At 37.4% G+C, this 17,371-nt stretch overlaps 1 protein-coding gene across 1 annotated transcript; it reads right to left on the reverse strand.

The window, feature by feature from the left end:
- Window positions 1-3,898: 3,898 nt before the first annotated feature.
- Window positions 3,899-15,701, reverse strand: LOC123720054 (beta-secretase 1-like). Its single transcript, XM_045676498.1, has 9 exons — window positions 15,315-15,701; window positions 14,942-15,061; window positions 14,265-14,417; window positions 13,055-13,229; window positions 5,857-6,104; window positions 5,715-5,789; window positions 5,531-5,638; window positions 5,322-5,453; window positions 3,899-5,194 (listed from the first exon to the last, which is right to left on the reverse strand). Exons 1-9 carry the CDS (start codon window positions 15,447-15,449, stop codon window positions 4,886-4,888), a joined length of 1,455 nt encoding a protein of 484 aa, XP_045532454.1. The 5' UTR covers window positions 15,450-15,701; the 3' UTR covers window positions 3,899-4,885.
- Window positions 15,702-17,371: the final 1,670 nt, after the last annotated feature.

Consider the following 17,371-nt stretch of genomic DNA (forward strand, 5'->3'; position numbering starts at 1 on the left):
CTAAAGATAAAATTCGAGGTATTCGCTTTACGGGCGCTGAAGATACGGTGAAAGCGTACGATAATAATGCCATAGAAGAGACCCTATTGAAGAATGGGCCCACTGCTTTTCTCAGTGGTTCCATCGAATGCGACGTGTGAAGAGAGGAACAGAGATTACTTGGAAAAGCAATAAATGTATAGGCAACTTTCTTCATAAAGCCTTTTTTCATTTTCTAAACATTTTCAGTGTCACCTAGGTACCTACTTCTTTGAAAACCCTAACGCTAACGTCACTGAATATTGAAAAATACTGAATATCGGCGCAGGAGGTTTCCATGGTAGGATTGGCATAATGTTACTTTTGGTAAGGTATTAAGACATCATTGCAGGAGAAGTCAAAGTAAGTTAGTATTTGAAAAGCAATGCCAAAGTTTTATCTAATATATATCATTACTGCTGTATATCATTACAATTGGTCCAGACAAAATTATAGATATGTTTATCTATAACAGCCATCAAAAAATATCTAGCTGATGTGTATTTTTGAAATCTGGTTTGGCAACGCCTATGGACTCCAAAGGTGTACAAAAAGGGACCAACGTTTCCGTGTTTGTGGAATTTAATCTTACCCTTTTGTTTTAAATAATTCATTTCAAAATGACAACGAACTAAAAGGCTAAACATAACTTCAGGTGATAAGTTAGGGCCTTCTTAGTTTTTTATATACATTGCTTACTATTATAGTATTTCTGAAGCCGGTTTCGATTCTAATATTATAAAGTTTCACGTCTATTTTGATTCATATGTATTGTGTAGCAATTTCAAAATAGTTAAGCACTGCTTTTAACTTAAATATAAGTAAACAGGCAGTATTTCAATTTATTATCTCTGAAGATTTCCATGCGTAACACAGCATTCAGTTGTGTTAAAAGAAAGTGGCTGTGGAATCCTTAACAATAAAATTGAAGTAAATGTGCCCTTTGCCCAGCCTTACAAAAGACTTATTGAGTTTTAAATAAATTATCAGTGTAATAGAGGTGATTAATTGAGCTGCGTCTTTGTTTTTTTAACCTCCATTCAATGACAATATGGGATTATCAACTAATAATTTTCTTAGGAGGCTACTATAGGTGATCACCCTCTTGTTCCTTCCAAACTATTATTGTCTTTGAATATATATATTTTACTACCATACTATATATTTTTGAATACACACATTAATAATCGCCTGGAAGCATACTGACAAAAAACAATAATAATTCAAACTACGGTTTGTACGACAAAATCTTTATTTATAAACTTTTATGAAATAAATTCATGACCACTTTGCCTTCTACTATCGTTGCAACACAAAAGGCGTTAACCGTTTTCTTAACTAACATTTAAAGTACCGAAATCTTTCCGAATATTTTAGAATTTAATAGGAGTCTCCGTTTTAATATCTAAATTACCATAGTGCACAGAATTAAAATCTAATCTTCCAAATTATCATTAAATAATAATAAATAAACACGAAATTGGCACTTTACACAGAGAATAGACAATAAGTGTTGTATAATAAAAAAGGAAAAATTTCGGTTGACCTTACAATGCATTAATAATTATCGATTATAATTGCTCGAAGCCGACCATTATGCTTAATTCGAAAATAATGCATATCCATTATTTTAATGTATCTTGTGACAACAACTGTCACCTGTCAACGAACAATAAAGATTAAATATTAAAATATTGTCTTAGAGTGTGTGTCGCTGACAATTCCAAAAATCATACGACATTCAAACCAATACTCGGCACTTCAATAAAAACCTTAATATAAATACTTGCTCCGTATCTGTATGAGATAAAATTTATTGCTTGATATGAGAAGCGATGGTACCTGCACCTAGTCAAGTAATTTAAGTTCTTAACCGCAACATTTTAATAGGACAATTTTTATATATATATATATATATAATATTTTATTGTTACAATATGAGTGCCGCTGTAGTCAGTTAAAAATTCAAAACGTCTCTTACAAATAGCTTTATCTAAAAATTCACAAATGTTTCTTACAATTTCTATCTAAATTCTACAATTTGACTCTTTGAGAGTATTTCCCTAGTACCCGATTAGAAGTTCTAAAAATATGTACACTGTGTCCCTTCAGATCGATTGGTGCTAATTTTGATCATGAGCATTATCTTAAGAGGGGGCCGTCAACTAAAATCACTAATTACGATCTACGGATCTCATTATATAAGTACTTATGTGATGTTTTAATTACAAACAATAAATATGTATTGAATAATTACTATAATTTGAATGGTTGACACTGATCCAAAACGCAATGCAATAGCAATTCTTCGATAAAATAAATTACAAGTCACCACTAAACTTGTCTAATTTCATTCAAAATATTTTGCACTAATTATTCAATAATGACGAGTATTAAGAAACAAAAAAAAAATATTGAATTACATCCCTTTAGTTTGGCCGAGACTTGTTAAAAGCGTTACTTATTAAAAAAAATTAATATTGCATATTTTACGAGAAATTTAAATAAAACTCATTAGGCGCTTACGTCCTTTTCGTTCCGCGAACACAGTATTTTCCGTCTTAGCTTACGCAAACTTAGGACATGCGTTTCTTTCACCAGTCAGTCGCCCTTGCACCATTGTGGCGAAAACAAAACGTTTTTTTGAGCCAGCGTTCAACATATTATAATAATCCCGAAAAGAAGGAATACCATTACCAAAACCTAAACGACACCCCTTAAATTTCCATGAAAATTTATTCCTGTATTAAAAGCAATCAACTAATACTAACAATATTATAAAAAATTAAAAGGTTAAAATATTAGATGAAGAAAAATCTTTCTCATATTTTTTTTGCTAGCATCTATAAAATAACACACAAACATTGTATCATTATCGAAATAATTTTAAGCTTTTTTTAGGTAACTAAGTTTATTTAATTAGTTATATACATATTTATTTTTTAGATAACACAAAATTTCTTTTACTTGCGAAAAGTATTTCACTGTAATACATACAAAACAATTGATATCAATCATAAACTAATACATAATAGTATGAGAAAAAAATAAGCTTTATTTCGCATCAACAGCTTATAATTTTGTTGGTTTTACCAAGGTAATATTTTATCTAATTGTATACTGTAGATGCGAGCCGCGGTGATTGGTTTGTGACTAAAACAGCAGAGGGTTAAATCATAAATTTTGCTACCTTTAGATGCGCTTTTAATGCTGGCAATCCTTTCGTTTGGTTTTCTGAACCAATCCTCATCTTTTTCTCTTTTTTCCCAACGGTATTTGCACTATGTTTTTTAGGAAAATTAGCACCATTCGTCGATACCCAAACTAACACTACAAGGCCGCATTACATTTTATAAGTGCTACATTTTTAATGGGGCAAGTATAAGTTGAACATTCGTACATTACGAGATTCCAAAAATAATACAGTTTTATAACAAAATGTTTATATTCAATACATTCAATTGATTTATAAATGAATCACATGTTAACTAAACTAATAAAATACTTCAAAACTAAATATCGTAAATATCCATCCACAAAATGACTAGCCATCACGCACGCACCTGAAATGCTGTATCATTATGAAACGATTGAAAACACTCGGAATGGCCTGTTTTGCTAACTGTAATATACATTCATATCCCAAATTTTTTTTCCTCGTTGTGCTGAGCTTCCGATGCCTAGGAATAACAAACCTTTCCGTACGCCGAATGAACTAAGGTCGTCAACAAAGAAAAACATCGGAAGCTCTGTGAAGCTCATCATTAAGGTTGTTAATCAATATGTTCCAGACATTCAGTTTCGCATTTGTGTCCAAAAAAGGAAAACAATTTAAATACTTACACATTTAATTGGGCCACTCAAACCGGTCCGTTATCCGGTACTCAAAAACTTTATTTATTAACGAATATTTTTACGTTTTGTTTATAATTGATACATTTTTCACCTGCATCGATTTCATCGTATTCAACGGGATTTATTTTTTTGAGTTCTCACCGACATCGGAAGGACTTAAATAGATTTCCATTCAGCTGTTTGCGTGTAAAACAGATAAGAGTCACAAAAGGCCGGCAACGCACCGGCGTGCCTTCGCGCGTCGTAAATGTACACGGGCCGCGGTATCATACAACAACGGGTGAGTCCCCGAGTCTTCTACAAAAAGGTAATGACTAATTCGCTCGATGAAGACTTACACGTCGAGGGCCTCAACAGCTGCTCACGAATTACTATTCTGCTCATCATTGGGTAAGTACATTGTCTTGGCCATTCGAATGGTATAAGAAATAAACCCCTGGCCCCGGGCCAATGCCCCAAGCTGTGTTAAACTCGCATTCGCTCTAACTACTTTTGTTCTTTCTCTCGTGGATACGTTGCGGGGGTCGATGAAAGAGCTACAATTATTTGAAATACTGAAAGGTGTTACTTCTAATAAAAATAAAAATCTTAAAATTACATAAAATTATCACAAAACTGTTATCACACAATAACCTTTAAACACACAAAAACACTAGACGGAGTCGATCTACAATATTTTTCATAATCTGAAACCGAAGTCCTAAGTCCTTCAAAAATATTACAATTTCGTTAAATTAAATCTAATTGATCAATTTGGTCATAGATGCGTTTAGATAAGTAAAATTGAGTTAAGTATATTCATGACACACACACACACGTAATTCAGAGTTTGATATTTGAATATAATTGAAATGTAAAGATTTAGCGGTTACATTTTAATGAATTCGTAAAATATATTCTTTGCTTAATCAATTGTTCCGTTTTAATCGTAAAACACCGCATCATTTATATTTATTATCCAAAAGGATGGTGACCACGGTGGTGGTGGGCCACGGACAATTCTGGCGAAGTTCTACGCGTCCCGTTCGACCAAGGCCGCTTGGGACAGAGAGATCTGCTGACACCGGGGCGAGCGTCGAACCGGCAACATCTTGAGGCAGGGAGCCAAGAGATAGACGAGCACCGCGACCGCCACGACGGAGATGGCGCAGAGGGTCCACTGCGCGGCCTTTATCGAGACGTTGACGTCCGGCAGAGAGCGGTCGAGGCCGCAGGCGCTGAGCAGGGACCCGGACGCGTTCGACGGACCGGACGTCCGGGCCGCGGGCCCGCAGGACGACTCTCTCCAGCCGATCCAGCCGCCGGACCTGTTGAAGAGAACCTGCGACGGACCGGTCGTTACCGTTTCAATTCTCGAAACACCGATAAAGATGAAATTTTCAATAATAATGTAGAGTACGTCTAACGATCGTCGAGACGATCGACTCGGTGACGACAACACAACTGACCTGCAGGCCCTCCATGGCCGTGTAGCCGAGCACAGTTCCCGGAGCGGCCTCCAGCCCCAACTTGTAGCAGAACTCCGACACGGAGCCGCTCGACGCAGACTTGTTGCGAGCGCTGATCACGCGCATGAAGCTCTGTCGATTTCGAGTCGCCGATTAGACCCGGAGTCGCGATTCGACCGTCTCGATAAAAATAGAAATATCGATCAGACCTGAGCCGGGATCTCCAGAGTGAAGTACCGGTCGTCGGCCTCCGAGCTGAGGATGTCGACGGCCAGGGAGGGCAGGTTCCACTCTTGGGGCTCGGGCCAGCAGGCGGCCTGAAATCGATCGTCGCTACAGTGTCGTCGCTCCGTTCTACGTTAAATAGGTGCGCTAAGAATAATCGCCACCGACCTCCCCGTGGTACCAGAACTCGTCCAAGACGAGCGTGCTCGACGTCCGGGCCGAACTCCTCAGCTCGCCCACAACCTGCGGAGCGGTTACGCAACGTTAAACGTGAGCCGAAACGCGAGACCCGCGAAGGCGAGAGGCTCACCCGCCGGAACACGGCGTCGGGCATCCGGATGCCGGTGGTGCCGCTGTCGACGATGCTCTTCTCGGCATTTATCAGGCGACACTCCTCGAGGTCGATGTCGTTCCGATCCCTCGTTCCGTTCGCGGCCCGCTCTCTGTCTGCGCCCGAGTTCGAGACCCGGATCGCCAGGACGCCGATCTCGTACCAACGCTTCCTCAATATCGGGGTTCGGAACATGTATTCGCCGGCCTCGGACGCGTTTCGGTCGTCTGAAACGTTATCTATTACAGTTCTTGTCGCTCACTCTCTTTTCCAAACTATAAGAAGGATTACTGAACACACAATATTATTAAATACTAGCAATGCCCCGCGGTTTCACTCGCTTAGATACCGATCTCGTGGTAGGCGAAAATCTACAAGTCGCCCTATAAATATGTTGCAGATTCAACGCGATTAATAATTGCTAAATTGGTGTTACTACCGTCGTCCGACATTATAACACAGTCAGTGCGCACGTCCGGCGCAGGCGACGTTCGAAACTCAAGTGACTAAAGAATTCACTTACTGCCACGAAACAGTCGCGCCATTGACATTTGGTAGATCACACAGACTAGGCATTGTCAATTGTCAACTTTGACAGTCTACCTTACCATACCACACCGCATTCTACGACTAACTTCAGAGTGGCGGGAATTTTAAAATATTCATTCTCCGACAAATATATATGTTTAAAGAATTATATTTATCATTGCAACAAAATATACTTTATTTACATGAGAAACTTAATATATGAAACTTAAATTAATATTAAGTTATCAGTATAAATACTGTTACAATTAAAAAGTAACGAAATATTAAATTCTGTAATTTTTATATCCTTGTTCATTGGGTTTTTTTTCATTTACGCGCCAATACATTGTACAATATTTTGCAATATTAAAATGGAGTATTGTGATAACGGGCAAATATTACCAATTATGTAAACAGTACATAGAACTCGACCAAATTCATGTAGCAATCCTTCCTTCTTTTTGAGTCACATTTCTGGGAAATACTGGGTGTACATAGAGTTGGTAAAACGAAAGCCAGTTATCTTAATCTTCCAAACTCAGATTCGTACTAATCGATGCTGGCGGAGACAAAAAATAAAATAAATAATAATAATAAAAAATAAAATTAATATAAACGTACCATTGTCTTATAGCGCCTTCCAGCCGGTTATTCAGTTTCAAAATTGCAATATTCAAAATGTGAATATATATTATAATACATAATTTGTTTTTTTTTTATATTGCATTTTATTTAATGTACCTAATATGATCTACCTAAAGCCATGAGATTAAATAAAGTAGTGTATGCAACTGCATATAATTAGGTATTAAAACATGAGTTTAGTTATATTATATTTAAAACCAGCTGACCCGGCAAACGTCGTTTTGCCATGTATATTATTTCTAGGAAACGTTTTTTTAGTTCAATTAAAATAACCTATCTACTATAATAAAAAATAGGGATTGATAAAAGAGGGGTGAATATTAAGGGTTGTATGTATTTTTGTACGTTGTATCATAAAAAAAAATACAAAAAAAATTTATCCAAAAAATATAAAAAAAACTTTTTGGGGTGGAAACCCCTTATCACTTAGGGGTTTGCAATATAGATAGTAGCCGATTCTAAGACATACTGACTATGCATAAAAAATTTCATAGGAATCGATCGAGCTGTTTCAGAGGGGTATGAGAACGAACATTTATAACATATATAGTTTACAGGAGAATTTAATATATATATAGTGAATTTGAACTTTGTGCAGCTGTAATAAATTGCAAATTGACTCTTTGACGTTCGGTACACACCTAAATTGCTTAGACAACAGTGAGTGATTATAATTTAATATGAACTTTATTGAATAGCAATAAAGTACAAATTGACTCATACAGTACATTTTTTTTACAAAACGTTTGTATGGGAAAAAGAAAAGGGCTGTTTTAGGGTTTTCCCGGAAATTATTCGAATTTTACTCGCCCTAAAAACCAATGAACATTTTAAAAAAAAGAATTGGTACAATTGTTCGAGGCGTTGTAGATGTGCTTACCAATACATTTTGCGATTCATTTTTATATTATAGATAGAAGATATATATAATTGTCAGTCAGTGAAGATGCAGCTTTCTAATGGTGAAAGAATTAAAAAAATCGGTCCAGTAGTTTTGTGTGTAAACATTAGAAACACAAATTATAATATTAGTATTGATTCTTTTAAAACTGAATGAAAATCAACGTAATAAAAAAATAATTAATACATTTTTGATATATTTATTAAGTGTAAAAAATATATGCAGAGATAACGATTTATGAATTTTAATTAAGAAATATATAATAAATCATTCCTATATCTGTCTTTATAATTGTTGATGCAGATCAGAGCTAACCTTGAACGAATATAATAGATAAAATCTGCAGAAAAAATTGCTTTACGAGTAAGATAAAGTTGCCCTTTTTATTTAATTGTGTCAACTATGTGGAACCAGCTGCCCACTGAAGTATTTCCGAACCAATTCGACTTAGGGTCCTTCAAGAAAAGAGCGTACAAATTCTTAAAAGGCCGGCAACGCACTCGCGAGCCCTCTGGCATTGAGAGTGTCCATGGGCGGCGGTATCACTTAACATCAGGTGAGCCTCCTGCCCGTTTGCCCCCTATTTTATAAAAAAAAAAAAAAAAACTGAACCGTATTCTGTGTACTAGAAGTGTTAATACATAAATAACGAAACTAAAGCTGAAAGGTCGTCCGAGATAAACAGTGAACGAGAATTTGCATTAAAAAAACTGACACTCGTGGGTCTCAAGTAACTAATTTAAATAATTTAGCATCGCCATTATTTGGAAATTAAAAATTCAAAAGATCTAGACATTAAGTCGAGATTGCAACATTTATTGCTTGTATTTAAAATGTTTACAATTTTGCAAATTTAAAAGTTTATCAGTCGATCTTGTTTTAATATATGTTATTAGATGGTTATCATCTGACTGCAAACGCACCGAGTCGGGTCAGGTATTAAAATACATTATAAACAAAACCAAATTACTTTGAGACAAACACGAAAAAAACATAGGGCTAAATGCAATTTTAAACTGTTTTTGAGCTAAGTGTGTTTTTTCTTTAATAACTTATGTATTTCATATTATATCCAAATGTTTTAGTCACAGCAAATAACAATTCGGTCTTAGTCGCTGTTAATATTGGTAAATAAACAAACTCCATCTCGTGTCCAACGTGTGGGGTGTGGGGTCTGGGGTCTCAGCGATACGTATACAACGCTTTCTAGTTAAAACAGAACGGTAAGTTGCGCCGAGTAAAATCACTTACAATACGCCTCGAACACAATAACTGACTTGTGGGACCGTAAGCTACGTGCAAACAACCGCCAACACATATATGTATATCTATATATCGCCGCCCAATGACCCAAAGACTTAACGTTAAGCAACACTGGTGGAACAAAATAAACTTTATTATGTCGCGATTAAAACTTAAACATACATTATTTGTATTAGTATTGTATAATCTATATCTTCAATCGATAGACGCTGAACGAAGTTATTAGAATAATTTATTTAGCATTTTGTCGGTCTGATCTAACGTATTGTCTTCCGGCATGGGGAGCAACGGCTGAATCTTTACTGATTAAGTTGGAGCAGTTAGAAACTAAAACCTATTTAGCAAGAAAGCTGTACGAGCCAAGGCTGTACATTTTGCTCACTCAGGCTTTCTTAGTTTATAACCGTGATGATCCCTATGTACGTGCCAAGGTTCGTATATATCGATCACTTATAAGCGTGACGATTTCCCAAATCGTCGGAGTTACGTCCCGAGAGTATAGCCCGACGCAGGCACTCTCTTCTACATACAGTTATTCGTTCATAGCGAATAACTAAATCATGGGAGTTACACCCCGAGAGCATAGCCAGACGCAGGCACTCTCTTCTACATACAGTTATTCGTTCATAGCGAATAACTTAATCATGGGAGTTACACCCCGAGAGCATAGCCAGACGCAGGCACTCTCTTCTACATACAGTTATTCGTTGATAGCGAATAACTAAATCATGGGAGTTACACCCCGAGAGCATAGCCAGACGCAGGCACTCTCTTCTACATACAGTTATTCGTTGATAGCGAATAACTAAATCATGGGAGTTACACCCCGAGAGCATAGCCAGACGCAGGCACTCTCTTCTACATACAGTTATTCGTTCATAGCGAATAACTAAATCATGGGAGTTACACCCCGAGAGCATAGCCAGACGCAGGCACTCTCTTCTACATACAGTTATTCGTTCATAGCGAATAACTTAATCATGGGAGTTACACCCCGAGAGCATAGCCAGACGCAGGCACTCTCTTCTACATACAGTTATTCGTTGATAGCGAATAACTAAATCATGGGAGTTACACCCCGAGAGCATAGCCAGACGCAGGCACTCTCTGCTACATACAGTTATTCGTTCATAGCGAATAACTAAATCATGGGAGTTACACCCCGAGAGCATAGCCAGACGCAGGCACTCTCTTCTACATACAGTTATTCGTTCATAGCGAATAACTTAATCATGGGAGTTACACCCCGAGAGCATAGCCAGACGCAGGCACTCTCTTCTACATACAGTTATTCGTTCATAGCGAATAACTAAATCATGGGAGTTACACCCCGAGAGCATAGCCAGACGCAGGCACTCTCTTCTACATACAGTTATTCGTTCATAGCGAATAACTAAATCATGGGAGTTACACCCCGAGAGCATAGCCAGACGCAGGCACTCTCTTTGACTGTTAATTGTATTCATTCGGTATATAGCAATTAGCACGTCATTATTTCGCTCATATTCTATTGTAACACGCGAGTGGTAAATATAGAGTAAATCAATAAATCTCTATTATTTGAAGCATCCCGTTGACCCAGGAACCGTACATTTTGGTCCTTCGAGTCATCCAGAATCGTACATTTTGGCTATACATCTCAGCGATCGGTTTGAGACACATTTAAGAAGCGACGATTTGAATTCCCAATGCCAAAACGGAGAACTGTGTTTGGCCGAGGCTTCGTTGCATCGAGGGGCCTTTCCTTTATAATACAATTTCCCAATCTCTGCATTATCACATAGAAATTAACTAGCCATATTGGATTCCGAATCCCAGTGTGCGGGCCAATGCACTTTACTTTACCTAAATATCCTGTATATTGTGTATAATAAAGATTTTCTCTCTTTTTTTCTTTTTCTTTTCCTAATCTACAGAGGCCTTCTACGAATCTTGTAACGACTTTAGGTTCTAAAAACTATAACAGTAACCGTGTACAATCATAACATAGTTGTAACACTAAAATTACTTTTTTTTTTAATTTAATTTTAATTGTACCATGTCCCACATAATAATTGTTTTCTGTTTATTTATTATTATTATTTTTAAAAGGTTTTTGTATATATTTCGACGCAAGAAGAGAGAGCACGGAGAGCTAAGGATGAGACAGTTCGGTTACGGGCAAAGAAAAAATCGTAGGCAGTTTATCTTCTTTTCAGAAGCCGCTTCACAGAAAAGGGACACGGCTCAGCCCGGATCAGACAAAAAACGAGATCGACTCTTTCATGTCAACTAAAAGGCGAATTCAAAGATCACCGAAAAGTCAATCAAAGAAAAGTGAGTGAGAGTGTAGAAAAGTGAGAAAACCGAAAGAGGAATTTTGAATCTCTTCTCGTGAAGTCCAATCTTAATTCTAACTCTATCTAAAAAAAAAAAAGCTTTTCTAAGAATAGAACGGGCAGGAGACTTCCCTCGTGTGAAGCGATACTGCCGCCCATCGACACTGTCAATGCCGGAAGGCGCGCGGGTGCGTTGCCGGCCTTTTAAGAATTGTTACGCTCTTTTCTTGAATACTTTGACTCTAAGTTAAATCGCATTAATAATTTATTAATTCCGCATAGTGATGGTGCGCGGCAAAAACTGCCTTCGAAAACATTCAATTGTGGATTGTGGAACGATGGACGTCGTAGTACAGGTGGAATTTCGTATTCTGCCTCGACGTCCGAGAATGAAACTCAGCTGCTACCCGCAGTCGATACAACTCCTCTGAACACTCTCCATGGTAAATGCGGTAGAAGATGCAGAGTGAACCCACATCGCTATGCAACGCCAAAGAATCGAGTCCCTCTCCGAGGAATTAGGAACTCCGTGTGGGGCCGAATTTGGGGCTTTATAGAGTTGCAAGCGGTGGCCCACAGTGAAGTACCGTCTCGCCTCGCTGAGCACACCAAGCTTTTTAGAGGCTAATTCGGCCCGTCGGCTCAACGCTTCAGACCTTGCCCTAGACGACGGTGCAGAAACTCTCACCTCAGACTCCGACTCACGGCAGTGACGATGTCGTTTGTCGGAGGCAGCTCGACGAACAAATGTCTGATCACTTGCGGTCCGAGATGCGCTCATTCAACACTAAATTGGTTGAGGAAACGATCGAGCCAGCGCCGAAGGCCTTCCAAACAAACGGATCTACAGAGCAATCGAAAGGTTTAGCTCGACCTCCTCCGCGCTTTTGGCGTGTGCGAACGAATTTACAATTTAAAGACAATAATGCACCAGGCGATGACAGAGAACCGCTTCACCGGGCGACGCCTTGGCCGTGGAGACGCTCCCAGTGTAGGCTCTTCTTCGAAAGGTAAATTACAGACCACTACTGAGACATATTAAGCTGTTTTTGGAGATGGGCCGAGCCGCTCCGACCAAATGTCGGTAAACCGGAGAGTACAATTTACTAAGTCTCGATCGCGACGAAGATGTACGTATTGACTGCTGACACATCGCCCCCGAGATCCGCTTCGCTGCAGCGGAAGACGCCTTCGAACTCCTCCGACGGAACGACCGAGGCCTCGGTTTCAGATTTAGGGACGACATCGTTGTCTCGGCGGTCTCGGGAAGAATTCAACGGAATGCTCGTCGAGCTTCAGAGAGTCTCCGAACAGTCTACAGGATGACGTCGGGAGACTCAATTCTCGATGGAGTGGATTATCGATACGATTGGGTACATTCGAGTTCGACTCGACGCTTAAAGTGATGACACGCGACTCCGGGACTCCGTCTCTCGCTTCGAGTCCGGGAGGCGAGCGGAAAGGGAAGCTCCGGAGGTGGATCTCTGTTGCGAAACGTGACAAATACGTAGAATAATCTCACCGAACATTCTCAAGTTTCCATAGTGAGTGGCGTTGACCGGACTCGTCGAGCCGCAAAGCTTCAGCTCGAAGGACAGAGGCCTCGCGTTCACCTTCTCGACGAAGTCCAGCCACGAGCCCACCACCACGCTGTCGCCCCACGCCGCCACCGGCAGATACGCCAGACCCAGCAGACCCTGGAATGAGTGACGTACTTATAGATTACGACTCTCTATAGATTAACCTGACCGTCGACTAGTCGCCTCAGTTCGACGACAAAGCGTTATTTAAACGTAAAGTACGTAAGCTTACGTGCGTAAACCTTTGTTCATAATATAGAAAAGCCAGTCCACTCGTGCATGACACCAGAAAATAAGTTAAATTAATCGTAAATCTACATTTACTACCTGTTCGCAAGTCGAGGGCGTAGTGCGAGCAAGAAGAACTGGCAAGAAACTTTCCGTCAGTCTTTAATCGCCAAGTATTGAGTCATACAAATCGTTTGAACTGGAGCAAATCGATCCGAAAGATCAGGATCATTCAAACATTCGTCAAATTCATAAAAAGCTTTATTGATTAATTTACGTTCAACGAGAGTTACAAATAAAACAAACGGGCTTGACTATCGTGACTGATGTTGATATTTTTACAGATTCAGGGTTAGACAGAGCGCTGTCAGTCCTTGTGTCAATACAGCTGAAGAGTCGGTGTTACATGTTCTGACCGACTGTCCAATGTATGGATACGACAGGTATGACACCGAAGAAGCCATGGGAATAAAAGTAACCGAGACGAATTTATATGAAAAAATGTTCAACATTAGGTTGAGGCAACTTTTTGGAATTTGCTGTAAAGATCACACAGAAGGTTGTTAAAAGAAATAGGTAGTAGTTTTTAATCATCCCAGTTAAGAATGCCATTTACGTAAGTTATTTAATACCACCGACGACTAAACAGTCACGGAATTAACTAAAAAGCAGTGAAAACAAATTTACTGGTGAAAGTGACCATTTGTTATAAAATCGTTTATATTATTTTGTACATATGACAAGGCTTCAAAAATAAATTGACCAGATAGTGTCATAATATTTGATTCCTGAAACTTATTCCTAACATATAGGAAGTACAAACAACTCACTGACTATTAATTATATTTCTTCAACATTTTTGTTGATCAAAGACAACTAGGACTCACGGTATATAACACATATTCATAGAAAACAAATACAAACCTGCCACCCCGATCCGTTCATAAAAAATTTATAACTTTTTGTGATGAGAGCCAAATCACTTCTCACTTCTGGTACTGTTGGCAATGAGGGGAAGTGTATGAAGTCTGAAGCGAGTGTTCCAGACCATGTTCCTTGCGAATACTTTGCTTGTACCTGAAGCATTTAATAATGTATTAAGAAAGTTCTTGTTATCTGTATATAGTCATTAATCAGTTTTAATTACAGACAAAAGTGGGCAAGAAATGCTTTAGTTCTCAGAAATGTAAAATTAATGAACATGATTTAAGCCTCGGCTTCAATTTCTTTAATGAAACAAAACTTAAAATAAATATAATAATTAGAATATAATTTAAATTGTATAAATAATGCATTAAGTACCTATTTATTTATTTTTTAATATAACAGTAGTGTTATGCTTATAAATAAAGTATGCAATTCCAACTCCTGTTATAGGATTTTTTATGTTCACAATTAACTTTCAATGTAGTTCAACATCAAGAACAAACCAACAATATAGTGAAACCCAAAAATTACCTCCATGCCTATGATAATAAATATAATCCAGCAAAACCTTATAAGAGTTGTGGTGATACTGGATAATTATTATTAATGAGTATTAATTATTCATATTTCTGAGATTTTACAATGACACTAAGTTTAAATAATTATATACCAACCTCTTTACCGCTATTATATAAGCTAGTTGAATTTTCTTTGTGAAAATATATGTTACTGTCTTTTCTTGCATATGCAGCAATTGCTAATGTAGCGCTTCCTGTATCAACTAAAACATGGAGCTGAAAAGAAGTTCAAGGGATAAGAGAATTAAATATATACAGAAGACTTTATAAAATGAATGAATGATTAAAGTTTAAGTTGGGGCAGACAGCATTATTGCACATCACTGAACACTATCAAATTACAACTCGTTATTACCTTAGACGTTAACGAATAAAATCAATAGACAATTGAAACCTTACACCGCAGCAAGCCCAAAATCCTTAAAGTAAAACTTAAGTCCAGTTATTATATTGCTTTATTCATAATTACCTTCTGAGGAGGATGTCCTATGTTAATAACTAATGCATAAGCCTGTCCTGCCTCTCCATATAGATTAAATTCTTCGCAGTAGATGTAATTTATAAAGAAAAATACTTGAAACACGGGACTCTTCAAAATGCACATTTTCGGAATGTATACTTATATAATCTAAAGCTTAAGTTAAAAGTACAATATTGATTTAGTCACAAAACTGAAATGAAAAAAACTACATACTTTTAATATTTTTACGGAGTTACAGACACCGTAACATTTCAAGCTTATATATTGTGTACTATGAAGTTCGCTGTTGGACAATATATTTGAAACATAAACAAATTATCACCACAGAGTAGACTTATTCATGGAGCAACATAGAGTCAACATGTATATTGGAGACTTACTAAAACAGAAACCGTTTCCCAACCTTTTTCTTGAAACTGGCATAAAGTTAAAATTATTACCATAAAATTTAAAAAAAACATAAACAGTGTAAGATAATGGAAAATGAAAATATACATCTATAGTTCTAGTGAATATCCATTATACATTGCATACAAAAAAATGAGATTTTATAAATTTTGATGTGATGGTTTTCGAGTGAAAACCGTCAAATCAAAGTATCTATCAACCGCTTCTGAGATTTTGTTGAAATTTGTTGTTTTTGTGAAAATGTAGAAAAAGTCACTTCGATCTCAAGCGGTAAATATTGTTTTCAATATTTATCATAAAATAAAACAAGAAGAATGTGTAAAGGAACTGAATTTTTTATTTTAAAAAGCGTGGTAGAGTTGACCGCTTAGTTGGACTGAGTGATTTTGATACTTTTAGTTTATTTTATATTTTCTTATGGTACTTAATTGTAACTTCTTTATAGGGCTAGGGCTAGGGTGGCTTCTTCACGACGAATCTGAAGGATTATCAGGTGTAGTGGAGCACAGGCGTGCACATTGAAGGATGGTGTGTTTTCCACGCCTGGCAAAAAGAGGAGAGGGGGAAAGAAGATAATCAACTTGAACCGTTTCGATTTATAGTTGACTGCTAATAAAATTAAGGAATTCTATACAGTTTGGAAGGAAATTCCAATAGTAATTAAACTTTTCCAAATTATTTGATAAGATATTGATTTCAACGAAGGAAGAGAATCGCTGAGGTTATAAAAATATTAAGTAATAATCCCTCTTTCTCTCACTCGTTACAGGAGGCATGTGATTGTGCTTCTCTATAGCGAAATGTATATAGACTGATGATAATGATGATGAATGACTAAGCTATCGTTTGAGTACAATAATAAATGGTTTTGAATATAATAAACGCCTATAAAAATGGACCATTTTGATGGAAAGAGATGACATAAAACTACAAAGACGATGATGATGTTTTTGTTGAAGAGAAACCTGCCAAGTTTAAGAGCATCATAAATAAGGTGAGATTTAAGATGGGACTTAGATTCGCGGTTGATGTTCCGTGAATAAGTGCTGGAAAAGCAAAGATATTGTAGGTCCATCTTAAAGTATTTCACTTGGAGCAAAGGGGATCATTGTAAACGCTGGAGAAGAAAATTGCTTTGTACCAAATTGTTGTTTGGTGTACAGTTCAACGAATGTGTCTGCTGACAACCACCTCGATATGAATAAAGACAATTTCACAAAATGGGTGACAGAGAAAATAATTACAAATCTAACAAGACCTTCATTAATTGTTATGGATAATGCTAGATATTGAGTACGAGTACAAACAAGCCAATCGTATCACTGATATAAGAAATGGCTCCGTGCTAATAATTTGATGTTTGGTGTAAATGTAAACTACTTGAAACAGGGCAACGAAACGTGTCTGTGCCGTTATATGAGATAGATGAAATATTAAAACCACACAATTTAAGACTACCACCTTATCATTGCACATTGCACACTAAACCCAGTCCAATTTAACCCCAAGAAGACACAAGTTTTTGCGTTTTCCGCGAAAAAAACACCCTTTTGTCGCTACTCCTCTTTTGGAAAACACTCTTCTTAAAGCCACAGCCAGCATCGGGATACTTGGCGTTGACATATCGAACGACGTTC

The sequence above is a fragment of the Pieris brassicae genome, chromosome 2 (assembly GCF_905147105.1).
Source record: "Pieris brassicae chromosome 2, ilPieBrab1.1, whole genome shotgun sequence".
In the NCBI taxonomy this organism is placed as follows: Eukaryota; Metazoa; Arthropoda; class Insecta; order Lepidoptera; family Pieridae; genus Pieris; species Pieris brassicae.

Coding starts and splice junctions, on each gene's coding strand:
- LOC123720054 (XM_045676498.1), bottom strand. CDS start 15,449: ATGTGCATTTTGAAGAGTCCCGTGTTTCAAGTATTTTTCTTTATAAAT. Junction 6,105..13,054: donor TGGAAACTTGAGAATGTTCG/GTGAGATTATTC, acceptor ATAACGTTTCAG/ACGACCGAAACGCGTCCGAG. Junction 5,639..5,714: donor AGTTCTGGTACCACGGGGAG/GTCGGTGGCGAT, acceptor GATCGATTTCAG/GCCGCCTGCTGGCCCGAGCC.